This window comes from Gymnogyps californianus, chromosome 11 (assembly GCF_018139145.2).
Source record: "Gymnogyps californianus isolate 813 chromosome 11, ASM1813914v2, whole genome shotgun sequence".
NCBI classification, from domain to species: domain Eukaryota; kingdom Metazoa; phylum Chordata; class Aves; order Accipitriformes; family Cathartidae; genus Gymnogyps; species Gymnogyps californianus.
This window is the reverse complement of record NC_059481.1, coordinates 1,219,053-1,246,724: the sequence shown is the minus strand read 5'-3', so window position 1 is coordinate 1,246,724 and position 27,672 is coordinate 1,219,053. Positions and strand designations below refer to the sequence as shown.

The 27,672-nt window shown below is 43.0% G+C and overlaps 1 protein-coding gene across 1 annotated transcript in view; it reads left to right on the top strand.

Moving 5' to 3' along the window:
• MYO9A (myosin IXA) overlaps positions 1–27,672 on the top strand; it is a 153,789-nt gene that overhangs the window by 81,520 nt on the left and 44,597 nt on the right. Inside the window, 5 exon segments of the mRNA XM_050903446.1 lie at positions 4,743–4,877; positions 19,988–20,109; positions 21,529–21,670; positions 22,479–22,674; positions 27,113–27,232. Coding sequence (XP_050759403.1) covers positions 4,743–4,877; positions 19,988–20,109; positions 21,529–21,670; positions 22,479–22,674; positions 27,113–27,232 — 715 coding nt within the window.

Below are 27,672 nucleotides of genomic sequence, written 5' to 3'. Positions count from 1 at the left end.
GTTTAACAATGGAAATAATTTTTTTTCACCTTGCTATAAGAAATGACTCTGTACTGATAGATTTGTGCTGCTTTATAATGGAAAAACTGATATAACCCTTTTGCGTAGATACCATGAGATTTTTTTTGGCCAGAAAGCAGAATAGTAGTCACAAATTCCCAATTTCTCGTTTTTAAAAGTTTTACCAACTTACACACGTTGACCTCTTTCTTTCGGGAGCTCTGCGATGCGCCTCCTGCAACAGAGGACAAACGACCTGATTCACTGCAGAGCTCTGCCCTAATTTCTCTGGCGTGAAACTCTGCAAAAAAAACCCCACATCTTAAAATTTGTATTCTGGAGGTGTTCGGGAGTTATCCACATAGTCAGTGATGTGAGAAAAATCCTGGTTTTCCCCGTGTAACAACCACGACAGAATTAACCATCCTCATCTTGTACGCGCAGTTTGATACCTGCAGTGAATTTGTTAGATGCAGATTCTTTTTTTTTTTAGTTCTGTGCATTTTACCTGTCTGAGCTTGTTTCATTTTGGGTGTCAGCAAAAAATTATAAAGACAACTTCAAAATATAATATTTTTAATAGGATACTTTTGTAACTGAAATAGCCAATTTTTTTTCTATATATAACTCTTCTATTTTGCTTTATAAATGTATTTACACGCACACATTAAAATATATTTTGTAGCAGTTTCAACACAGTAAATGAACCAGCATTGAAGAAAGGGGGAGGTTTTTTTGTGCTCAGCTATTTCATATGAAATTATGTTTGTGAGAGCTTGAAAACCTTATTCAGTTTAAAGTGTTCACTCGTGGCAGGGGCTTAACTATTTCCAGAGAGCATCAGCGCCGCGCTTGTGAAAGCTGGTGTCAGTGATTCCCTAAGGATTCTGGAAGTGTGAGCATTTTATCTTCTAAGTCTTGTTTTTATGGAGAGCAATAGAGGCTTTTATCTAGGGTAATTTTAGGGAGCTCTTGTGGATTGTAGGGAGAAGCTTGCACGGCGGTGGGGCGATTGGGGTGAGGATTTGCTTACGCAAGGGCGATGCGAAGGGAGCGTCGGTGTCGTGGATGAGAAAAAGTCACTTTGTCCTGTTTCCGTCATCACTTTTTCCGTGTATAATATAGATAAAATATGAACTGCTAATTATACAAAGAGTTTAAGGATTCTCACTGAACTCTGTTTAAAAAAAAAAAGATGAAGCGGAAGATTTCTGCTTATTAGGCTGGTGTTTAATGAATATATCTGTGAACGAAAGGGTTGCCATGTTCATTGGGACAAGCAGGAGAAGGATGCTTGACCTCAGGAAGCAGCGAGTGAGAGCGAACCCCTCTGCCCGGCTCAGTCCTTGGTCCGGTGGCTTCCCAATTTCCATCTTCTGGTCAAACGGCTGTTTCTCATGGGCGTTTTGCTAAGTGATGCAAACTTCTGGGAAGCTGGCCAAGGACCTTCAGTAGTCATCCGGCATGGGTTGGGGTGAGGAGGTTGAGTCTGCCTGGCCCTGGAATAGGGAAGAAAAGTCTGGACGAAGGATAAAGTAGCCAAAGACCTCTTGGGAAAATGAGTTAGAGTCTTATCGTTGTGCTTATATGTTTTTTTTAATTGTGTTTTCACTTTTTCTGGTAGCCACAGTCCGTATCATACAAAGCTTCAACTCACAAGCCGGCTGGCCGCTCTGCCCACGGTAGCCGTGTCGGTTCCAGCCGTAGGTGGTTCCCTGGTCAGGAGTCGAGCACAGAAGGAATATTTTCCTCCCACCTTATGTGAGCTGTTGAAAACGGACGAACTGCAGCGTAGAGAGACTTGTAGATAGTCTGGTTTATATTTCTGGCAGTGGAGTTAGGCTGGTTTTAGGAAGGTAGTCTTATGAAACCCAGAGTGCAGATAAGACCAATAAAATTAAAACCAGGGTGCCTGGCAGCTCTCAGGTTCTTCTGAAGTGGAGAGGAGGGGGTGTTTCTCCTCTGTGCTTGAGATTTGGTTCATTTGACCAGTGCTAATGCTTTTACCTCTCTTAATATTTTTATTTAATTAATTGTAACGTATGAACAGAGCCCATGTATAGGTGAGATGGCTTTAGTTAGACCCCAGAGCGTGGTTTGCTAATGAACTGCTGGTGGAGCTCTCCGTGCACGTGTCCTTCAGGCTCTTCACTCCTTTTCTGATGACAACAGGCTGCTAGGTGGACACCATCTGAGTTTTATTTGTAACTAATTATTAATTACTTGTTTAGCAGAATAGTCATATACAAGTTTGGAAGTTGCAGCAGAAATTATACCTACTTAAATTTGTTTTTCACCCTGGTTCCCTGTGTTGATGAGGTTTATCTGCTGTCACATCCCCGTGTCCCTCTTCCCCTGGGCTTACCAAATCCATCCGACAGGCAGAGGGCTCAAGTTTTATGAAAACCAGTACCTACACAAAGGAGGAAGGTCCACATTTCTACGCCCGTTAAGGGAAGGAAGGATAGTCTGAGCTGGGGAGTAATGGGTTGCAGTTGCTTGTGCGCTAACATACGTGTGGCCAGGAGTCCCCTACCGCCCCTTGCCTGGCTGGTGTGGGGGGAGTGGGGTTGGTTTGGGAGGAGAGGAGGGGGCCAGGAGGTTGCAAAGCAAGCTGTGAATTCACAGCAGTGTTGGCTTCATTTTGCCAACATAGAAAACCTTGGTGCACCCATGTCTTGATGAGCGTCTCGAGGTCATTGTAGGTTAGAGGAGAGACCAAACAGGCTTTGGCTCTTCAATTTGGAGAAAAGGCTGGGGTGGGATATGGTTGAGGTTTACAAAATCATCAAAGTGGTGGAAAAAAGGCAATTTAGAACTGTAACTCACCAAATCCTGCAGTTTGTATTAGGGGTATGGATTTAGAAAAAGAAAACATTTCTCTATCGTGAACTTCTAGAACTTGGCCTGAGAGGCTGTGAGGGTCATAGTGTCAGTGGGTTCCAAAAAAAATTGGATGGGTACCTCTCTACACGTCTCTTGCCCGTGAACTAAAGGGAGCACAGAAGTGCCTCTCCACCTCCCTCATCCCAAAACTGTGGGTGCTGGTAGAAAAGGGTGATGGACCGCAGAAAAGCCATGCTGACGTACCCAGATGTCGCAGGAGAAGAGTCAGAGGTCACTCAAATCTGAGCTAGTAGTTAGTTTATTGAGTTCTCATCAGTAAATTTAGGTATGTAAAATACTTAATAAGCACAGATGGATTGGCGGTCAATACTCTACTACACTTAAGTTAGTATGGGATACAAAGGTTTATCACTTAAGCTTACTATACATATCTTAAATGTTACCTGCATGCAAAAAATGTCACTTACCAACCCATCGATGTCTGGTGTCAGGTAAGGGGTCTCTCAGCCTCGAGGGGTAACTTTGAGAGGCATCCCTACGCAAGGGGAGATCCCTGCCACGCAGCCGGCTGCTATGGAGGGAGAGCTCAACGGACCCTGATGGCTCCAGATAGTTATAGTGTGAAGTGGTTAATTTGTAGTCAGATTTTCTGCTGCGTTAATGCAGTTTCGGCCGCTTATCAGCCCAGTCTCCAGCCAAAGTGGTTTTTTTGGGTTTGGTGCTGAGTTCTCACTGATAGCCTCACACAATAGGATTAACTTTGGGCCTACTTGCTGAGCATCTGCCTGGACCAAAGTTCAGTTAGTTCAAACAGGAGGAGTGCGTCCGTCACACCAGGATAGGATGTCCTCCTGCGATGGTTGGAGATGCTGGGCTGGGAGGAGTGTTGGGCTGGTCCTGTAGAGCATTTCTTGTGTCCTGGTGGCAGGGGCTGGGATGGCTGTGCCGGAGCACGGGGCCCTGGGAGAGCATCCATGGGAAATGAGGCTTGGTTCCCTTCCCTGCCCAGAGACCTTCATTCAAGGCAAGCAGTAGCCGAGTCTTCAAAGGGCGCAGAAGGCAGGGAAAGCACGCTTTTGGGTCGTTAGGTTAGAAAAGGAGCTTTTGTTTTATTTGCTCAACAGCTCTGTTGCCTAAGTTTTTAATTATGAAGGAACCTGACTCGGGATGGATTTGAGCCCTCTTTTTCAGTAGCAATACTATTTTTGCATTACTTTACATCCTCTTCAGTAAGGCGAGAGCGACTCAACGTTTCCAAAAATAAGTCCGTCTGGGTTATGCTTCTCAGTAGGAGACATTCATCTGATCCATCTGATATGCAAGGTGGATATTTTATATTCGATACTATTTTACTTCTGACCAGGCTTGTTTTCCTTCGTTGCAATGGATTATTTCCGTGCAAACCCCTGCCGTGCAGGTGTTTCTTCGGAAGGCTTGCAGCTGGAGCGTGTTTGCTTAGACACCCTGTATTCACCTTGTAGGCATGTTTCTGTGGACTGTCTTCATGATGTAAGCCTTTTTTTCCCAACCCCATCCCCATTTCTCCCCTCAAAAGATAAATACTGTCTTAGATCCAATAGAATAACTTGGAACGGGGTTCAGATTTCTTCAAAGACGGCAATTTGTCTATAAATTAAAAAAAGAAAAAATAACTCTAAAAGGACTTTTCTTTTAGAAAAAGACCATCTGTCCAGATATCTAAAGTTACATGTTGTCTCTCTGATGTAGGTGAAGTCTTCCAGATGGCATAATATCAACAATTCCGGTAAAAATTAAAAGTCCTGCTATTAAGTATATTTAATTCTGTTTGTATGCTTTTGATTATGTACTGCGTACAAGTAATCCATTTACTTTATGTGATTTTATTCTAATCCTCATTCTTTCTTTTCTTGCAGACTTTATCCATTGGAGTACTTGATATTTTTGGGTTTGAAGACTATGAAAATAATAGTTTCGAACAATTCTGCATTAACTTCGCCAACGAGCGCTTGCAGCACTACTTTAACCAACACATCTTTAAACTTGAACAGGTAGGTCTGGAAATATTTACTCTCTGATGCCAATGAGTGTTGACATGAGTTTGTGACACCGATAAAGTTCGTAAATTGTCCCTTTAATTCTTTTATGTTAAGGAGCGTACACTGAATTATTCAAATTTCACTTCTAATTTACCATATGACTTACTGCTACCTGTAAAATAAAATCCAGCCAGAGATTTGCTGGTTTTAAATAAACATTTAGGGGTACAAGTATCCTCAAACATCATGAAGACCTTAGCCGTTGCTCTTTTGTCTCCTCGATATGTGCTCAGAGGGCTCATCCACGAGCAATTTCTTTCTTGCCTTTGCCTGGACTTGCTGCCGTGTCATTTAATATCACATAAAAGTTAGTTTTCGGCATCTGTTGAAAATGCCACCCCAATCTTCCGGTGGTTTTTTTGCTTTCCAGTGTAAATTTGTGGGGAGAGAGGGGAAATGTCACTCTCATACATGTTCTGCAAGGTCAGACTTGAGATCCTTAAAACCTCCAATAGCCATGGCAGATTGGGAAAGGTTGAACTTTAAGCTTTGCTTTAGGTTTGTTAAGACTGGGTGTCGCTTTCCAGCCTCAAATTAATGTGCTGTAAGAGAGATAACAAAAATACAGGCCATAATTTAGCAGGTAACATATACGACAAGATGGCATAGTGTATTAATTAGGATGGGAGGAGACTTCTCCAAACATCATCTGTTAATCTAACAACAAGCAGGACAAGAAAACTGCTAAAGTACATGTTGTTTCATGGATGCACAACATATAATTGGGCTGTAGAATACAATAAATATGTTATAGACCTTCAAAATGCCTTTTTTTTTTAATGCCAGTCTGCATGCCCTCCCTTCAAGTGAAATTCTTCTTTGGATGAGGTCAAGGGAAATCCTCCTTATCATTAGTTTTGGTCGGGCTATTATTTGATGAGCTGCAGCCTGAGTCCAGCTGAGATCAAAGAATTAAACCAACCCTTCCCAGAAACCCTGATAGTCTGATTTTGGGCCTCTACAGTGTTATAAGAGATCTGAAAAGTCAGAAAGAGAAGTCTCCTTGAATATGAGGATGGTCAGAAAATATGCAATATAGCCCTGAGTGGATCATTTGGGGGATGTTTGCTCTAGAGTTTGATGCTTCTCTATTAACTCTCTCTGGTTTTTTTGGTCAAGAAGGCGGAGCAGAGCTGCTCAAACCCATTTTATTTCAGTTTTTTAACTGGTCTTTGTATGCTGATGTGCCCTACTCAATAGATGCTCAAAGAAGTTAATGGGAAAACCTGTCTGTATTTCTAGGAACAGGTCTATTTTACCGTTATCCACGATAAAAAGGCAAACTAAAAGACTTATTGCAAAGCCAATATAGCTATTTTTTTCTATAATGGTAACTGATACACTTTCTAGAAGGGACTTGGGGAGGGAGGACCCTTCCTGAAAGCTGGAGAGAGATGATACCTCGGTGAGGTGGGATTTCAGGGCGCTTAGGTTTCGTCAGCCTCCGCCAGCTTTGCAGGAGCGAGCCGAGATGCCGTCATCCATAAGGGAATTCCCGTGCTTGGGCTGGGATTTCTTAGCAGGTCAGTGCTCCTCCCTGAGCCCAGGATATATGCAGAGCTCCTGATTACAGCAATCTGTAATTCTCCTTGGACCAGCTTGTAACCAGTGACCTAATTAGCTTTCTCCTATAAATCTGTCAAGCACATGAAGTCATTAAAGTCAGTATTTGCTGTATGGATGAGAGGAGCGGTTGTGGAGGCATCCGATTGCAAAGAGCTCGTTCCAATTCTTAATGCCGGAGCACGTCATCTGTCTAGGGCTGGAGCACTGCAAGCTCTGCTGGTGGAAAATACGGTCATCTCTACATAGTTTGCTTTCTATAAATATAAATAAGCTGTACAGCTGCATGAGCGCTAGTTCTTGGGTGAATTATTTGTATGTTTTAATCATTTACTTTTCTTGGAGTTATGTGCTGCATGTGGAGGAGTGGATTTGATGGAAAGAAAACTGATGATACACATTCAGATCTTGGGTCTTCAGAATATCCTTCCTTCCTAGCTGGCCCAAAGATTAACCTGCTTTTTAATCATAGTTGCCAGTCTACAGATGAAGACCAGGTAGTTAATACTGTGTTTCAAGATGGCAAAATAGTTATATTACTTTGAATTGTCAATTTATCTGCGATATTTGTGGCTTTACAAGGGTTTATTTGATGTCTTGATGGCTGAAAAACAAGTGGGGTTATTGGTGATGGGTACCTGAAGTGGAGGGGTCCTCCTGTGCATCCAGAGATAGGCTTCTTGTATCTCCAAAGCTTGCAGGAGGCTGAAGAGACAGATTGCAGAGGTATTTGGACACATCTGCTGTAAGAAATGACAAATTTAAGTATTTGCTAAGGATTTTTCTTAAAATCGTAATAGAATTTGTGTGCAAGAACGATATTTAGCCATGATGTAATTGTTGCTGTGGCATACTGCTGATGTTATGGAAACCAAAATACCTACCACAAAGTCATCTAACAGAAGCATGGGATTATTTTAACCTTTCTTTTCTTTTTTTTCCTTGGTGAAATCTAATACAATGCGCCTTGCGAATCTTTTTTTAAACCTTCTGTCTGAAGACAATGCTATTTCCAGCGGTTTGCAAACAACCGGCCGAGGCATCCTCGGCAGTCTGGCTTCAGCCTGATGCCTCCTATAAATACAGCTGCTGTTGTGCTGCGTACCGAGAGTCTGCAAAGGTCTTTGCAATAGCAACCTCCTCTCTTTGAGCCAACCATGAGAATGAGGATAACGCGTCTCTGCCTGCTGTTTATAGTAAAATAGGAGAAGGCGGCAAAAAATGGTAAATGTTAGAGTTCTGCCTTGGATAAAGACAGTTATTGATGTTTCCGTACCACTTTCTTTTTAAACCGACTGTTCTGGATCGCTAAGGAAGATTTAGTGATGGTTCATGATACATGAGAATATGCTTTAGCAGATGATGGAAGAGTACAAGAGAGACAAACCCTAACCAGGCGGTAAAGCCCAGGCTCATAAATCCTGGATAAACTCTTGGATTCGGACCGGTAACTATCTATCTGTTTATTAGTCTAGAAAGATTGCTATTGCAGGAATCGTAACTGAAATACAGCCTGCCCCATCACGTAGCAAGGGTGGCTTTCTGCTCCCCGTGTATCTCACAGGTTCATGGGGCGGAGGTTGGATGTGGGGCTGTAGCTGGTGGCCGCAGCCGCTGCCTGATGCGGTGCTTGCTCTGGGCGGCAGGAGGACGGAGTGTCCTTCGCCAGGCTCCACACAAAGCGCAGACGTGTTTAGCTCTTCCAGACAGCATGGTCTTATCCCACCCACGGGCTGGTGACTTCAGGCGAGATGTCCCCGTAGCTCTTGGACTCGTTAGGTGCTATCAGAGCATCACACCTCGGTGGCGGTTCTCTGTTCCCTGGCAGCTGCTCCATCCCCGTGTCCTCCTCAAGTGGCCTCCTCTGCAGAGCAGATAAGCCCAGAGCTGCCGCGACATTCGGATAACACCCAGGTGCTTCTGGGAGAGGAAAATAGCATTTTTGCTTTGCAACTTGCCTTTTTTTTTTTTTTTTTTTTGCAATTTAGGGCATTGCACGAAATAATTGCTGTGTATGCAGATGTAGTTTGGAGGTCAGCAGTAACGTAGCACCCATGATATGAGTTTCCTCCAAGTTTCCAGATCTTTGGCAGTTTGAAGGCCAGGAATATAAGTTTTTATTTATTCTTTATGTAGCCCATTCTCCAAACTTTGTCATCTTTGACCTCACCAATCTTCCCCCATCCCTGCTCAGGCTCATCCGACTTCTCGGTTACCCCCACCCCACCCACCATTCCCTGTTTCAGCTGATGCTGAAAGTTGAGAAGTCATCCCGTAGCTTTCCATCCCACAGGCATTGCTGTTTAAGTTCTTTTCTACCCCGCTTTCTACCTCAGTTTCGAGGACATCTTTTTATTGTTTAAAAAAATTGATGAATAACCGAGGTTGAGAGTGAAAAAAACAAACCTATTTGGAGCGCGATCAACTGGCATGAGCTCAGGTGTTGAGCAAAGTCTATTTTCTGGTGGAGTCCCTGGTGAGCTTGATGTCCCAGCCAGCAAACCTCAGCCTGCTCAGATAGAAAAACTTACTTTCATAAAGATGATGTGTCCTGTGAAATGTTTGCTCAGCCATCTAAAGCTCTGTAAATATTTAGGGAGGTCTATAGGCTTTACTGGTCCGGTGTAATAGGTGGAGAAATCTGACAGTCGGGACTAAATCATGAACGTTAGAACAATTTGTTCATCGCAGTAGGAGTGAATTAATTTAAAAAAGCATGGATTTGTCACATAGGTGTCACATAGGTGGTTTATTTAGTCTGAAACGGCTGCGATGCCTGCGATATTTTAAAGCGTCTTGGATATGCAGGATTTCTCAGGCCGTGCTGCTCTATCTCCCAGCAACCTTCCATGTCACTTAGAGAAATTAAAAATGATTAAATTAAAAATGATTAAATTAAAAGTGATTAAATTAAAAATTATTAAATTAAAAATGATTAAATTAAAAATAAATTATGAAAAAGGGTCTTTCTCCTACTGCTTGGAGCACTTTTCCCCTTCCTTCCAGTAAGGGATTTTTTTGTATCCCATCACTCTGGTTAGGCGTGAACGCCTCTTTATTGCATCTGAAGACAAAAGCCAACCATCAGAAGTCAACTGTTGCGGACTGGAAGGCTCGGTTCAAATTTCTGTTTTTGTTGGAGATGGGAGAGCGGATGCCCTCCGAAAAATGCTGCCGTCAGCTGTGTGCCATATGACACGTGGAGAAATAACAAGCTGCACAAGTTACTGATTTATTATTTGGCAATACGCCATCGCATGTAACTCACATTTGGGGGGGGAGGAAAGGATGCTTAGAGTACGTAACTCATATTCAAAAAAAAAAAAAAAAAGGATGCTTAGAGTTGTTTAAACTTTATCTTTAGGATAGGAAGATTTTAAACTACAGGATTGAAATAAAACATGACTCTGGTCATCATCGGTCCCCCAAAGCGTTGGCTTGGGTCCTTCCCCTCCTGGGGCGCTGCATGGCTGGGGCTGGGTCCGAGGGGGCTTCGTTTGCCACCCCCTTGTTCCTAGGTTTCTCCAGATGATGAACGTTCCTAATATATAATATAAAATAATATATATTATATTATGTATATATACTATGATATCATAGAATAGTTTGAGTTGGAAGGGACCTTAAAGATTATCTAGTTCCAACCCCCGTGCCATATATAATATATGAACCCCCAGAAGTAGTGTTCCTAAATCTGTGTAGCGGCATGCTAGGTAGGCAAATGAGAAAACATGCTTAAAACATCATTAGAAAATACTCTAGAAAGCTTTCCTGGTGTAAAAGACTTGGCAGTTTTCAGCATCTTTTCTACGTTAGAATTAGGTGCCCAAAGGAAACAGGTTTGGGTTGCTTTGTTGTTTGTTTTTTTTTTTTAATTTGATTCCCTAACCTTTAAGCCCAGTGCAGAGAAGTACTGTATCTGTGAAGTCCGGCTTTTGTGAAAATATCACAATTGTGGTTGACAGCATTAAAGCTCTTGAGATAAATGCACCAAGAGCTCCTATTTGCAAGTTGGATAATGTGTAATTTTAAGGTTCAAGCTCATATTTTGCCTAGGAGAAAGAGAGAGAAAAGCAGAATTCATTTGGGAGACGGACAACAGAAGGTCCAAGCTTTTTTTTTTTTTTTTTTTTTTTTTTAATTAAAAACAAACACGATTGTGCTAGAGAAGAATTATTCGGGCAGAAAGCTGGTGAGATGAACAGGCAGGTTTAATATGTGGTTGTCACCGCTTCATACGGCACGTGGCTTTTGGTCAGCAGGTTTGATACAGTCCTTTCCTTGACGAAGTATGGGATTGGAGGTGGTTTGTGCTGCAGGTGATCTGAAGAGGGTTTGGTGTTCCTGCGTGTGTTGGAAACGTGGCTGTCGGGGAGGAGGAGGAGGAGCAGTGTGATGGTCACGGTCCCTTCTGCTCGTCACCTGCATGGGACAATCTTGCAATAGTGACTTAGGAACGTGGGCTGCTTTAGAAATTAAATGTCTTATAGCAAGCAAAAGCAAAGGTTATATTGATAAAGAGATTATCTCAGTGCTGTCCTCATGTCTTGGCCTTCGCTGATGTTTTTTGTGAGCCAGGCAAGCTAAGGGGAACGTCACCAGGTATCCCACACAGCATCCCGCAGCATCCGAGCGCACCCCTGGGCTCTGCGTGCAGCAGTGCCGTGTCCTCCCCAAACCGCCTTCGTTCCCCAACTCAAATCCTCTCTTCCATCCCTCATCCCACGCTCCTTGCTGGAGCTCCGCAAGTTGCAGATGCCTTGCTCCAGGTGCTGTTATCCCTCTCCCAAGTCACCATCATCTCTTGAGCCCTTTTTTCCTCTTCTCTGAGCTGGTTCCTTGACTTTTTCCAGTTAGAAGATGTTTTCTTCTGATCGTGGTTCTTACTCAAATATATTGGCTAAATATATGGGGGTATGGACTGTGCCGGGGACAGTCTTGTCCCCCTAACCCAGCCGGAGCCCTGCACCTCGGGGTCGGGTTCGTCCTGGGAACGCCGAGCCTGACTTTCCTCTGGGACCTGCTCCTGAGATGCAATCCAATACATGTATATTTATTTATTTTCAAATTATATACATGCACTAATATTATGTACGTTATGAACCGCCCTCCCCCAAAAAAATAGAAATTAAAAAAGGATGAGATGAAGATGAAATAAACACTGATTTTTATTTATTAATGGTACAAAAAGTATTTTTTTTCCCGCACCCCAATGCACACCCTGCTTTGGAGAGCACTAGGTGTGCTCTAGGGTGATCTAGGATGATTCTATACTGGACTCTTAGGGCCAAGCCCTGCGACATAGTCCAGAACTACAGTCACGGGGAAATTCTTGCACATTCCCTATACCTTTGGGCTAAATTAGGCAACGACGTAATGAAATCTTCGGTTATTTCAGAAAAAAAGCACTAGCAATACTTGTGAGCAACAGCTTTTCTTTAAAAATAAAAGACCTCGATGCATGTTGGTGGATTTTCATAGGACAGTGGTGTGCAATGTGAGCTCCCTTCTTCTTAAGCAAGAAGATGAGCGAGAAACCTCTAAAAGCCTCTAAAATACTTCAACCCATCCGAAAAAATGTCGTATTGAGGCAGAACTGGGTGATCCAGCCTGACCGCGGCTCTTCCACTCGTTACGTGCGAAATTCCTGCCTGGACAGTTGGTTTGGCATGGTAATAAGATTTTATAGGGGTAGCATAAGACAACTATATATATGTGTGTGTGTGTGCATATATATATGTAACAGGGAGTACTGTGAGTCCACTGTAAGTGTGAATGAATGAGAGGAATCGGGAGCGAGTGTATTTATTGCCACAAGTTTGGAGTGGGGACTGGAAGGGGAAGAAGACGTTCAGCCTGGAGGACCGGTCTGGGACCGTGACCAGTCTGGTGTTGACCGTGACCACTGTGGAGGTCCCCTTCCCATTTGCTAAGCCTGATACATCTTGCAAGGACTGCATTGATAGATATTTCTTTTCCTCTTTAATTTAGATAGCAAGAAATTAAAGAAATTAATCTGCCAGCAGATCACGCCGCATCTTTAGGCTCACGCTTCTCCTGGCTGTCGTAAGAGCAGGTTGGGAAGAAGGATGCTCCTGCGAAGGGAGCGAACGGGATCGTGGCAGAGTGTGTTTTGCCAGCTGAATCACGCAAAACCAATTTTCCCCATTTTGAGACCAAAATATAATTTATGACTGAAACCTGCTGTTGCCACTGAAGCGTAGGGAGCTGATTTGAGCTCAGAGATGGATGCTGCAGAGCCAGCGTAGCTCGTGCAGCCATGTGCACGAAACCCTGGGCTGAACCCCGACACTTTCTCTAATGATGGGCAATCCAAATTACAATAAATTAAAGTCTGAGGCTGCGTATGTAAAGCAGACAGGAGGTTGCCAGTAGGCGAAGGATCAGCCTCAAAATAAAGCCAAATTCACTTGCCCTTCGCTGACGAGCTGCTGAAATGGTCACCTCGAAGGAGAAGACCATCTCAAGGAGCACCTTTGCTTCGAAGCCGTCTGCCGTAAGACGTCTTCCGTAAGTGCTTTGCAATTTAAAACTGAGCGGCAGAAGAAATGCAGGGGAAGGCTGTTCATCAGAACCCCTGCATTGCCAGACAGCATCATGAAAATAGAGGGGCTTATAAACCTGTTTATAGATTGTGTATTTATAGAGCATATGGATACGTATTTATATATACTGTGTCTGTGGGCGCATTATTAAAAAAAATATATATTTTTTTACATATATATTTTTATATATATGGCTGCGTGTATAAATTCCTTTTCTACTTAAAGTGAGAACAAACATAAAAATCCTTGTTCATAAATGAAAGCAGTGGCATCGTCGGCCTCGGCATCCTCTTCTGGAGGGATGTCGGGAACTCGAGGCATCCGCGTCGTCTGCAGCACATAAGCGTCGGCACCAAACCAGACGTTGGTCTCGTTCATTCGGGAACTCTCTAAGAATAAGGTTTTCCCATCTCAAGGATTTATCGTATCAAGCTCATTTTAATTATCAAATTATGCCGGGATGATTCTGCTGGGACTGGCTCACAGCGCCCACCTGCATTTGCTGAACAAGCAATTAATCCTCCATGGGACGGATTAATTCCTGGATGGATGGATCCTGGGTGGATCTCTCCTGGATGGAGAGATTCCCCCATGCCTTGCTGCTGTTTGCAGCCTTGGAAAAGCTTTCCCAAGCTTCCCAAGATGGATTTTAGGACACATACGTATACGGATGTATCCAGAAAGGAGCTTTTATAAGGTTTAGCTCCTTTAGTTTATCATATAACAATGACCTATGTTAATGTAATTTTAAAAACATTAAATGTTATGTTCTTTCCTGGAAGGTTTTCAATGTAGTTTGCAAAATATGGCTTCGTTTCTGATTTTTGAACTGAGCTTTTTGAGAAGTTATTCATATTTTCTTGTCCATCAGCATCTGCAAGGTTGGATGGTACCTTGTTACTGGGTAAGCAATCAAGAAGAAACAATTGATATGCTTGGGTTTAGTGGCTCTAAGCTTGTATTTGCAAAGTTTTCTATTTTTGTGGATGTCAAATTGACTTGTAGTATTTTTTTTAAGAATATTTTGCGATTATTTTAGGCTGGGGAAGTCAGCTAGAAATAGAGACAGACGTGGAAAGGGGTTTAATTCCTGGTTTCCCGCTTTGCAAACGCCGCCTGGAGCTGAAGCAGACGGTGTTAGTCAAGAAGAGCGGAATTTCACACCCTTCTGTTTAGTCGTGAATTTTTAGGCAAAATAGATACATTTAGACATCCACAAGTATCTGCCTATCGATCGCATTGGAGCATGTGGCTCTGAATTACACGAGTCTTTACGATGGGAACACGATGGGAAGTGTTACCACGTGGAGCTACGCTGGAAAAAGGGATTTTTCAGTGGATTTCCCACTTTATTTTGGGAATTTTCATTGTGTAAAGAAGGTTTTCCTATGCCTCGGTAATGAAAGGCTCAGGCAGATAAACTCCTGGGGCTTATCTGGCTCCGTCTGGGGGGAGGTGAATGAGCTGAGGGGGTTTTCCTCTGCTCTGGTGATTCACTCGAGCATTTCTGAAGCAGGGATTGCCGTGCTTTCGGGAAACAGAAAATGCCCTATTTCCCTTGCACACGGTTCCATGCAAATAATAAATCATTTTGTTTTACATTTCCTTCTTAATATGCTTTAATTTCCTAGTTGGACTTGATAAAAGCTGAAACAGCACTGCATGCTACGTTTTACCCCTCTTTTTACCATCAGCCTTGCCCCATCCCCAGGAAAGAGGCGAGAGCATCATCCCTGTCTTTGGGTTTTAAATGTTACTTTTTGGGGCTGCTTCTCAATTTTCACTGCGCCTAATGGCAATATCCCTACGGAATAAGCCATCTGCCTCCTGGGCACTGAATGCTGAGGTATTTTCATGGCTCTTGGCTTGCGGGCTGTGCGGATGGATGCCCAACACCCTCCAGACCTCTTTAAAAATCGTGGCAAATTTTTTACCTTTGATATCCCGTAATAGGGCAACAAATTTCATGTATCATGGAAAAACCCACACCTTTATATTCAGGCCTGATTTTTCGCTGCCTTTTGATTTGAATTTACTAATCCCTCAGTTTTGTGCTTTAAGACAGATGGGAAACTTATTATGGTTTTTATTTCGTATTTTTATCACGTCTCTCCTGTTTCATTTCTTCTCTGGGTTTCCATGCTCCTCTTCTCTTAAGTTTTTCAAGCTCCTGATCTCTCCCTCCAGCCACCTCTTAATTTTACCATATGATTTTGGGAAGCAATAGCCCCCAGAGAGCATGATACTCTAGATAGGTGTGAGCTTAAAAATCGTATTTAATACTTTCTCCTCTAATTTTGCTTTTTAGCATTTGGTTTTTCTTACTGTTGACCATGGCTGGATATGGAGTAAGTCATAACAGAGCACGTGTGGATGTGTAGAGATGTCTTCCAGCACCTCCAAGGTGCTTTTGGGCTCGTGGGTATTTTCTCCCGCTCATAAACCTTTAATTCTGCTGTGGATTAGAGCATGTTTCTGTTTGGCTTAGCATCGAAATAAAGTCCTGATAACAGAAGTGATCCAACGCTCCTGTAAAGATAACGGGCTTGTTTCTCTACACATTCGACTATAAAATTATGGATGTTTTCTGTTCCTAGCGGTAGGGTTTCCATCAAGCCTTGTGTCCCAGTTGGGAAGGTTTTCCTGATGCTCAGCACGCGTATTTTAATCTTAAATTTGTTACTCTGTGTGGCGTAAGCAGTGTTTGTACTCTAGGGTCGGTGGTAGGCAGGCAGGGTTTCTCTTTAACAGTGCTTAGCAATCTCTTTACTAGAGCTCCTTTGATTTTTCGTATATAAAAATGTTGGCTATTCTGCCACACACTGTTTATTTGGTACCCAAATTTTACATGCTGGTATGCCGCAGATAATGCTGTGTCATATTCCGTAAAGACTTACGCTCATCTTCTGAGTATATGCATTTCAAAGTCTGGATCCGCATTTTATATCTTTTTTTTTTTTTTTTTTTTAATGTTTGAATGTCACAAATTGTGTTTTATTCAGATCAGTCTGAGCATTTTAAGCTCTAAAAAGCATCCTTTTCAAAGAAGAAAAACTCAGACTAATACTGCCTTTTCTTATGAGCCACCTCCCTGCTTAGCCACATCTTTCTAACTATCGAATGCAATAATGAAGTACATATATATATATATGGGGTTTTTTCCCCCTAAAGAGAGGCGAGATGAAGTCACTAACCCCCTTCTCTCCTGAGCTTCAGCTGAGTCAGAGAGGCCAAATCCACATTACGCAATTTTGCTGACCTGGCTGCTGCAGCGAGCGTGGCGATGCAGCCTACGGCAACGCAACCCTGCTCTGATTTGGGCGACGGCATTTGAGAAGTGATTGTGCTCGCGCCGGTAGAATGAGTCCCTTCGGTGATGTGCGGTGCCAACGCTGACGTACTGCCAACGTCATCGTGGTCGAGACAGCGCAATTGTTTCTAAACGCACAATTGGGAAGCATTAGTCTACTCGTGGTGGCTATACAGGTCACCTGGAGAGCAATCAATAGCATCTCACTCAAAAATTAAATGAAAATATAGAGCTGCTGGACTCTAAAAAACAGCTGAATGTCTTTTTTTGGTTCTTTGCTCGATTCCTTTTGCCGAGTTTGGGAGCTCAGTGCTCTTCTCTCCACTGAACTTGCGTCACTCCACCTTCCAGCAGACCAGGTTTCAGCTGTCCAGGGATGGGAGGAGTAAATCCGTACATTTTTGTTGGGAGTAAGGATGCCAAAAATAGGACTCTATGGACTTTACTGCAGTAGAAACTTTTGCAGGTAGTGGTAATGTCAACGGTTTCGTTCTTGATGTAAAGATGGCCTTCTAGGACTAGGACATTTGAATTTGCCCCTAAACATAACTTAGTTTTAAGTCAAGGTGTAAATTTAAGCTGGTTTTTAATTAACCTCCATTTTGAGGTTTGGTTGGTTGAATGGGCTGTGTTTCGTACTGTCTTCATCTTGACCGTATGTTTGTTAAATGAAAACCTCATGTTGTTTGGATCTAATTCCTTAATATTCAAGTGCTCTGTGAGGACCCTGCCTCCATCAAAGGACAGCAGAGACTTCATTGTTGTACTCCGAAGTGAAGGAACATTTTGGAGGTAGCTTTAAAGGGTATCTCCTGAATTCTGCAGAAAGACGGTCATTAGAAGATGAATATAGAAATCATATATAAGTCATATAGAAGATAAATAACTGAAAGTTGAGTGAGTTTAACACATACATACGGACAGCAATGATTTTACCCTAAAGCTTCTGCCTTTATGTGGACAATTTGCATGGTGTTTTGCAGACCAGCAAACACCCAAGCAATTATATCGGTCAATCACAAAGCCGTAGTTATTTCTCCTGGGCTGTGATTCTGAAGGCAACCAAACCAGTAACTGGAAAAATGCTAGGAAAAAAGAAGTAAGGGGAATTTTTTTTCCATTTAAGCTTTGGAGCAATTGCTCTGGAATAGTTCCTGCTGCTGCGTACGCGCCTGTCTTAAAATGAGAGCGTATATCTGAGTTATTGTGGAAAAGGTTATTAGTTGAGGACTTTAATCCCTCTTCGTATTTGGCCAACGCAGCAAGAGGTTGCATTGGGGATGGAAGGGAGGGAGCAACGGACAGACAGATGTGGGGAACAACCCCACAGCCTGGGAGTGAGCGTTTCTGACCCTGCCCAGAGGAAAAAGAAGAGCAGAGGAGGGAAAATTAGCCAAAATCCTGCAGCTGAAGAAACCGAGGCCAGGAGGTACGTGATGACTGGCCTCAGCTCATGCACCGTCTGTGACGGAGCTGAAAATGAGCCTAAAGAAGCAGAGACCTTGAACTCTGGTCTTTTGTGGTCATTTACTGGAGTATATTTTAAAAAACCAACAGCTGGCATTGCTAATTAGTTATTTTGCACCGATCTTAAGAGTAGTAGAAGTTTTTAGTGTGGTCAAAAGAGTTTCACAGCAACGTTCACTGTGCAGCTGCCAAACGTCCCACGCGGAGCGATGGATGTCTAGAGGGCTTCTAGAGCAGAGTGATGGTGCGTGCCTGGTTTAGATGTACGCAGACTTAAATAATCGGGGTTTTTTGGGGGGAAAAAAAAAAAATGTAAAGCCTCCATACAAGTAGTTCAAAAAAAAGTCACGATAATAAATAGGTAAGCCAAATAACATGGGCTAGCCACCCATCACCACTAAAATAAGGTGGTTCTTTTATCATCACAGTAAGGTTTATTCCTCTCCGGGCAAAGCTGGGACTAATGGACCCTGCATCCGATTAAGCGGCTGTCAGAAGCAGGCGGTTGATAAATGATGCTGACTCCCATTACCGCTGCACGCATCACCGTCTCTCCCTCTTAAATCACTCGGGAGAAGCTCGCGCTTGCTCAAGAAATATGCAGTCTTCTACAGTTGGCTGGATTGCCATATAGAAGCTTTTTTCCCGACTTGCACTGAAAATGGAATGAGTCTTAGTCACATATATGATTTTTCGATGCCTGTAGTTTAGCAGGGACTTGTGAATGTTATTCTGCATGCCTGCTGTGTCCTCGTTACTCTGCAGGAGCCTAAGAAAAAAAATTAAAAGAAAAAATGTAATTCATAATGCAGAGTTGTTCCTTATTTTCAGGATTTTTTTTTTTCCAACGGGTTGTGTTATGTTTTGAACCCGAAAGGCTTTAGGGCCGTTAAAAACTCCTTCTACGCCTGCACACATATGTATAGAGTATGTATCGTTGGTGTAAAGGTATATGATGTCTCAAATACTGAATTCAGGACCTTGTAGTTTTTTAGCAAAAATTTCCTTGTGAGACGTCTCAAAGCGCTTCAGGCTCTTTAATTCTAAAAATAATATATGTAGAGTTCATGTTAATTTTGGATGAGGAGAGTTGGAAGAACATGCTTTTTTTTTTTTTTAAAGTTTTTTGCTCATATTAAAAATAAAAGCAGAAGCAGCAATAAAAATGAATTGGATTGTTGTAAAGGTGCATCATATTAGTGCAACTTTGAGGATTTTTTCCTTTTTTTCTTCAATTCTGCTATCAAAATATCTTACAATAGAGAAGTATAACCGCAGCTTGGATCGGTAGGACTTTTTCCAACACAGGGAATAAGGTGCACTTCCAATATCGCTGTTCCGAGAGTGAGTCACAAGTCTTAAAAGCATATGATAAAAATTATGATTTTTAAGCTCTACTTTCTTCCAGATGCCGTAAAATAATTTCTGCAGAAGACTTCTCAAAGTAATCCAGTTGAAAATCTATCTCAGAGGAGATAACCTTTATAAAAGAGCAAGGGTTGGAGTTACTTTGGTGGAAAATAAATAGCTTTTTTTTTTTCCTCAGCATGAATTTGGGGGCAGATCCTTACTTTTACTGTAAAGGATCGTGGCTCTGCTGGTCTTGGAGCAGTGATTTCTGCTAGCTGGAGGTCTCTTCGTTAGCCCTTATAGCACCAGGCATTAATATTGTGAGATATAGAAGAGTAGAGCCCAGTGAAGCAGAAAAGGGAGTTATGTTGCTTTTTCGGTGTAATTAAATGAATATGTTGTACCACCATTTTCTTCTAGCAACTAAATACTAAATATTAGTTGATGCAAACATATCGTATAACGCTTTTAACAGCAAGCCAGGAAAAGGAAAGCGAGAAGCAAGGATGCGTAGCACGCTGTGTATCCTCAGTAGCCATGGTCTGCCATATAGCTAAGCTGTGCCTGTACAAAAGTCTGCTGCACCTGAAATTTTAAAATGCTGTGCGGTTCCCTGAGTTTTAGGTGCTCAAGTGGTTCTTTATCATTTTCTTTTGCATCAAAAAAAATATTGGTGGCGTATTAGCAGATGAAGTGTTCATTTTGGTAAATGGTGCATCAGTTCCCAAGAAACCCTTTGAATTTCACCATTTGGGTTTTTTTTGCTTGCACCCAATATCGTTATAATATCTGTGGGGTTTTTTTAGGAGGAATATAGAGCAGAAGGAATTAGCTGGCACAACATCGACTACATAGACAACTCTGGCTGCATCAACCTGATCAGTAAGAAGCCAACGGGCCTGCTCCATCTGCTGGATGAGGAAAGCAAGTGAGTAGGAAATTGTTGGTTTTGCTAATGATATTTGTTTTTTTTCACTTAAAAAGTGTTTGTCCTTAAGTCTTACCTCTTGTGATTCTTCCCAGAAAGATGCTAATAGCTCGCTGGGCTGATTTATCTTACGTCTCTAGTTTTGTTTCCGAGGTGGTAAGGCAAACAGTGGAGAATCAGCAAGCTGAGCAAAAAGCCTTAACAAATAATAATTGAAATTCTGTTTCAAGAATTTCTTCCGTTAAAGGGAAGGGCAATGGTTTCCTTTGCTTCTCTCCTCATTTCTCTCCCTGTCTCTTGTGGTGTAACGACATGAAGATGCTTGAAGCTGAGCTGAGTGAAGGGAGAATCCAAGTGCCTGAGTTAAAGCAGGTTGTGTGGGTGCTGTTACTGAGTTATAAGGTGGATTTACCAATTTACTTTTAAAAATTAAGGCAGAGTGAACTGAGGGCACTTGTATGTAGGGGCTGTGCTTCCGTAGGGTTTCATGGGCATCAGAGATGCAGCTCGGAGTTGCATCCTTGGTTATATCCATCCAGCTTGTCTCGGTAGAAGTTATCAGATGAGCATGTGGCTTCTGTGTCTGCTTTTGGGTGGAAACTTCAGAGCGTAAGGGATCTCCCATCGGATGCACGTGCCAGTTTTCTCCTTGTGAAGGGCAGGGAAAGGCCAGGCGGTTTTGCTGGCGTTGCCTCAGATCCGCGTGGCTTCGGTCCAGGGCACGAGCTCTCCTCCCACCATTTGCTTGCAGGTTTCTCCTCCGTTTCTTGTCTCGTTGACCACACACACAGCAGTGATGCTGTCCCAGTGATACTGTACCAGGCTAAACCAGCTTAAATTAGGTAAAGTTGTGAAATGTACCCCCAAGTTGCAGATTCACATGAAGTCTGAGGATGGAGGATTGGCTTGCTCTTAGCAAGAGGCTCTGCTCAAACTCTCTGTCCTTCTTCCTCTCTCCTATACCAGGATCAGTCAACTAACTCCTGAAACTGAAGTGAGATTTGTAGGCAAAACAGCTCAATATTTCCTCGATGTGTGAATATCCCATAGATGCAACAGCAGTCTAAGCCTGAAAACCAATGACAGAAACTTGGGGTTTCAGATCAGTGCAGCTACCCTGAATAATTTCCGTGCAATGGGCATACAGTGCAGTATACCACAATAAAAATACACCTATTTGTGCTTTTATAACTGATTTCAGACCATTACTAAACCAGTTAAGAGTTCTTCAGACACCAGATATACCTTGTATTTGTATATAACCACATGACAGCATACAAAATAGTGCTTGCTTAGTATCTGCAGGCACAGAAGCGGAAGCTCAGAATATCTGTATTTTCCCATTTGCGGTCAAGAAAGAAGTGTAAAAGCTTTTTCGTTGGGTTTATGACTATCTTCTTTTTAATTCCTTCCACTCAGTTTTCCCCAAGCCACAAACCAGACGCTGCTGGACAAGTTTAAGCGTCAACACGAAGGGAACTCCTACATTGAATTTCCAGCGGTCATGGAGCCAGCTTTCATCATCAAACACTACGCGGGCAAAGTGAAGTACGGAGTGAAGGTCTGTCACCCAGCTGTTCCCCGGCAGTTGTTTTCATTTAAATCATCTAGCTGTGCTGGGGAAGGAGAGCCCCAAAGGCTCCACAGAGATGTTTTGGAGAGGACTTGGCTAGAGAAGAGACGCAAGGGTCAGGAGAGAAGTGTTTGGTGAAAAGCTTGGCTGAAATGTGAAGGTGGTGGGGATTGTGTCGTCCTGTTCTCCTCCACGTTGCAGGCTCTGCGTGTTGGCATTTTGGGGAAGAATTTAGGGACGCACACTGAGGTTAATGCCAAGTCGCAGCGATGGGTTGGAATTGGGTATTTGGTAGCCTTTCTGGGCTTGGTTTGTGTAAAAAAAACCCAATGGTTTTTTTCATCATGAGCCATTTTTTAGTACAGGTTACATGAGCATAGGTCTCAGCATCTCAGCTGCGGGTACTTTTAAAACTCCCCTGCAAATGATTTCAAAGTTGACCCTGTTTCTATTCATGCCAGTTATTAGCCGAAGCAATTCTGGTGGGCAGGTGAGCCTGTATGAGAAACAGCCTCGGGATTTACGACTGCAAATCTGTAACTGTGTTTCTGATGCAATAAATGCATGTGACAAACTTCAGCATCAGCTTCGAGATGCTTCAGAGGGCAGTGCTTTGGGATAAAACATTTGTTTTCTGGACATAAAGAGGTGTCTAATATGGGGGCAGGAAAAAAAGATAGAAGTAGGATTCAGTAGTTGTGCTGTCCCAGGGATAGCCTGGCAGATCTTACCTGGCCTATCTTGTAGATATTGTTTATTTTCCTCTTTTCTCCCCCTCCTTTTTCTCCTTCCCTAGGATTTCCGTGAGAAAAACACAGATCATATGCGCCCGGACATTGTAGCTCTCCTGCGAAGCAGTAAAAACGCCTTTATCTGCGGGATGATCGGGATCGACCCGGTGGCCGTCTTCCGCTGGGCAGTCCTGCGGGCCTTTTTCAGGGCGATGGTTGCTTTTAGGGAGGCTGGAAAACGATACGTGGAGAAGAAAACTGGTACGTGTGCCGATCTCCTAATCCTAGCGCCTGTTTTTCACCAGCAATTTAGGTTTAATATATCACTACGGTATTTTAAGCCTGACTTATTAGGAGCTATTAATCTATTAAAAAACTCATTAAAATAGCGTGTAGATTTTTGCTACGCAAAAGTTACATTTAGAGGTACGTTTGGATTTTAACACATAGTAAGAAAAGATTTTCACTTTATTGCTGCTTTAACTTTTCCTTTTTGTAGGATGCATGCATAGGAAAACCCGAGTGAATCAAACAGAGACATAAAAATTATTCAGCAAATAAGGCAAATTATTTTTGCTAGGAATTCTTGAACTGTTAGTTACATCTGGAAACAAAAAAAGGCAGTAATTCTTCTCTATAATTTTTCAAGCTGTTCGCTCTTTAAGCTGCAAGAGAGCGTGTCTCTTGTCTAGCCAAATTCATTGCTTCGCAGTCATCCGGAACCACCTCATGCTGAACGCGGGGGCATTAAATTAAAGGAAAGTAATGGTGCATCATCATGCTGTGGCAGGCAATACCTGGCTGTGCTTTTAGACCATTTCTCTGCATAAAGCAATTTCGGAAAGACGGGTACAAGCTATTACTATTAATTTCTGGGCACAAGAGGGCTTGAAATTCATGATGAAATTAAAGCCTCAGCAGGGAAAATGTCAGCTGAGTTAAAATTAAGCACGGAGCCGCACCATGAATTTTTTTTTAGTCGGAGAGGTGTGCAGCGAGGAGAGCCAAGGAGCCTGGGACAAGGAACGTAGGTATGGAAACCGTACGAGCGGAAAGAATAATTTTCTTGTTCAGGGCGAATAATAGCATCCCAAGAAGAGCGGGAGGCAAAAATCAGCTTTCAGCTCTTGAGGCTCTTCCTCTTGAACCACTCGGATGTGGCATAAGAGAAAAGATATTTCTCATGAACCTGGGTCTATCTGGCACATCAAGGCAGCATTTATGGACAGCGGTGTTTCCTAACGCCGAGAGGCAGATGGCAAAGATGTTTGGCATTGGGAGAAACGTCACTCGAAAGAGTTGGCTTCCAAACCCCATATTTGCATTTTCCTAGCATCACCTTTTCATCTTGCATAAAACCCAGGCTAAACTAAAGTGAACTGGTCAAGGAGGTAATAAAAATACATTCAATCTTGGGAAGTAAGAGCTAATTTCAAGCCCTGCTTCGCTTTCTGTGTCTCTGGCAATCAGTCGTGCCTGCCATGTTTGTCTCCTCGCTGGCTAGCTTTCCGCTTTTCAGTCTTGAGTTTGTGGCAATAACTTGCTTATATCTATCTATCTATATATATCAATATATAGGTATAAAATAGAGTCCAGGAGGTTTTCAGACAATTCTGAGACTCAAATTCTTGCATCGCCTTTTCTAGCATACCAAAACTAATACAGAGTAATGGCTGAGTTTCTAAATGTTTTCTAGCACGTGATGCTGCTCTTTTATCTATCTGATATCCTTTAGCCTGCTTTCAAATGGCTTTGTGCTTTGTAACCTCTGTTTTTTGAGTCAAAAAAAAAAAAGAAAACAAAACAAAAACCCCTCAGAAAGCTGGGTAAGGTTTGTCTTAAACTTCCCGACAATCCTCAGATAATTTATACCCTGAATTTCTATGTGCGTCTTCAGCCTGAATTGGGAAAAAGTCATGAGAAAGTCACCGTTATATAGGCAGAACTAGTGGGAGGAGATTACCTAAATCTAATTCCCCTATTGAGGTACGCCTTATCCGTCAGGAAAGCTTGCCCTACAAGCGATGGCAGAGCTGGGACCACTCACGTTCAGCTGTCTCTGCCCTCTTTGGAGGGTACCCATCATCTCTTAGCATGACTTCTGCCCAGGTAGCGGTAGCGCTTAGCAAGGTGAGATCCATCGCAATGTTTTCATCATGCTTTTGCTGGCGAGACCTCATGCCCATCTCCCGTTCAGTTGTCCTTCTCCAAAATCCCATCCGTCTTGCCAAAGCACCACAAACCGGGTGGTTGTAGAAGAGGCAGACCTGAGCAGAAGGCTTGGCCGGTGTCTGGACAGTGGGGCGGGCTGGTGCGGCATGGCGCATCCACTACCGGATGCTGGTGGTCTCTCCTGCTCCCCAAAATAACACGGAAAAGCCCCAAACTGATGCTTTGCATCTATGGCAGAAGGCATTTATGAATTATTAAAGAATCACTAAAATTACCCCATCTCGATAGACAACAGCAGACAACCAAAGGCAGCATATGTTTTAGGTTTATTTTGGTGTTTTTACCAAACCTTGCTGGCTTTAATTAGCCTGATTTGAATGCCTTACTGCCCACGGATGTGGAGCTTTTGATAAAACTAGGGTAGATGAGCTGAGATTAACTTCACACATGTGTGTTCATCCAAGTGTGCACGCTTAATATTTGTATATAATTTTGAAAAAGGCATGCTGCCCCGTTCTTGGTTTCTGAGGTCCTGTCTGCCGCTGCTACCATCCGTCAGGCAGGTGTAGTTATTAATGAGTAGGAAAATATCTGAAGCATGCTTTTTTTTTATGTAAGGCTCTTTGCACTCTTTTGGCTTAACCCCAAATGGATCTCCCGTGCTTTTACCTGTCTGAAGGCCCGTCCGAGTCACGCTTGCAATACCCAGTGGGGATTTTAATGAAAAATCTCTGGCTTATGTATAAGCAGCTCTGCAAAATTTTGCTCTGCTTTCTTTTTTGCATCATCCTTTTGGTTATCTTCTCCATGCCAGCAGTACCAACCAGTGCTACTGATGCTTCTGTAAGGATAATCATTTTTTCCTGCTGGCTTTGGGGACTCTCCTTTTTTTTGTGCTCCTCATATCCTCATAGTGCAGCTTTTAGTGACTGTGTGATTGTCCTTGTTAACCTGGAGGTGAAGAGCAGCAAAGCGGTGTCACCGTGAATTTTGTTGGGTCCCTTTCTCTGCTGCCCAAGAGATACCTCTTACGGTGCTGCCGACCCTCCTTGGATGAAACAGGCTGGGATCTGGCGAGCTGCAATTAGCTGAAGGGCAGACTTCTTCAATAATTTGATTTTTTTTGTTATTATTATTGAGTTTATCAAGGAGGATTGAGATGGTCCAAGCGAACTACACATTTGAACTAGATTTGTTAGTGAACTTTGATTAAAGGAACATTATCAAGCTTTTTAGGAAAGAAATTTTTTTGCTGTATCATCGATACAAATTTATTATGCAAAAAACCCTAATTCTTTGTTAGCGAAAACTTGACGGAAGAACTAGTGCTGTTCATATAAACCAGGCTGTGGAGACTCCCAGCTTTCTCACCTTGGTTTTGCTGGACACGAACCTAAATCCTCGCTTTGATGAAGGGTTCGTGATCCCGGTGCCGTGTGCTCCCTCGATAGGCTCTGCATTTGCATTTGGCCAGCGAGGGTTGCTCCTTGGGTTAGTGCGGCTGACCTACACGATAACGCGGTCTCAAAACCAATCCTGTTGACTTCTGCAGATCTACTCCTGAAGCTGGGCACCAAAAAAACCAACCCCGAATCAAAAAAACCCTCTGTATTTGCCAAATAAACGTGATGGCAACCAAAAAAATGATCTTTGAGGTCCCACTGAGCAGTCTGAAGTGGTGTTAATGCAAGGAAGACGCCCCTTGACAGTGTTCCTCTGTAAAGTTCAGATCGGTCCTTTCTGATGATTTAATGCGTTGGTATGAAATGCTTCCGTACATGCTGACACAAGGTAACTCCTCGGTGACCTCATTACGCCTCGACAGGAGCATGACGTATCCCTTGACTTGGCCGCTTGAACAATGACGGAGAGGTGCTGCCTCTTTGCGCAGTGTCACCTGTGTAACCTCTCCTCCACCCTGTGGTCGGAGCTGGGCCATCGAAAGCCCTCTTGGCCACGCAACGATAGTTTCTTCCGACTTCCGACCTCAAACCCATCCTACCTAACTCCGGACTCTGTGTTCTGTGCCCTTGAGGAATACAGAGCCCTTGTTTAATACAAATAATTTCTATTTTTCCTTTTAATTGCCAATATCTGAGCAAAGTGTGGCTCTGGGATACAAGATGAGAATTCGAGGTGGCCGTGTCCGGGAGCATCTGTGCAGGGAATTGCGGATAACGCCTGGCAGAGGCACGGAAAGGATTTTAAAAAGCAGTTAATAAAAGCAAAGATTTATCTAATCATCTGTTTTTTGCCCAAGTAATCGCGGAGTGATTATAAAGTGATTATGCTCTGGCTAATAAGGATTATAAGTGGGGCTGGGACACAGTCCAGCCCATCGCTCCTGGGCCACGGTGCTGCGTTAGGAGGAAACTGAGGTTAAATTGTGTCGAGCACGAAAAATCGCGCGACCCTCGAGCTCTCGCGTCCTTCGGGCTTGTTCTTTACCCTCTCCTGATTTCTGCTTATATAATCTTTCTCTTCTCTCCATTTTTTTTTTTTTGTTGTTTTTATTTTGCTTCCCAAGGGCATGATGATGCAGTGCCATGTGCGGTTTTGAAAAGTGTGGATAGTTTTAGCTTTCTCCATCACCCAGTTCATCAGAGGAGCTTAGAGATCCTGCAGAGATGCAAGGAGGAGAAGTACAGTAAGGCTCCACCACCTGCCCTTCCCTCTGATATGACACTCACACGCCAAGAAATGGAAACCAGGTGCATTCAGCATAGAAAGGGTAAAAAAAATAAGACACCCAAGGAGCCTTCCAGGATCAAACCAGCTGCCTTACGGCAATTTTGAGCCTATCGGGAAATTATTAGGCAGAGTTTGAAGAGTAAAATTAAATGCAAACCCGCGTCTCTTGAGATATCGCATCATTTTGTTGGTGGTTTCCCCATTTACTCGCTGACGTTAAGTTGGGCTGCTGATGCTAGGGGTATTTTTCATGTGTTTTGTTGTTGTTATCACATGTGTGATAATAAATTCAAAGCACCACAGGTCCCGGAGGAATATTCCTGGTATAAGGCACGTGGCTGGTACAGCTGGAATTTGACTTTATTTGGATTTCGTTGGACTTTGAAAAGAACTTTA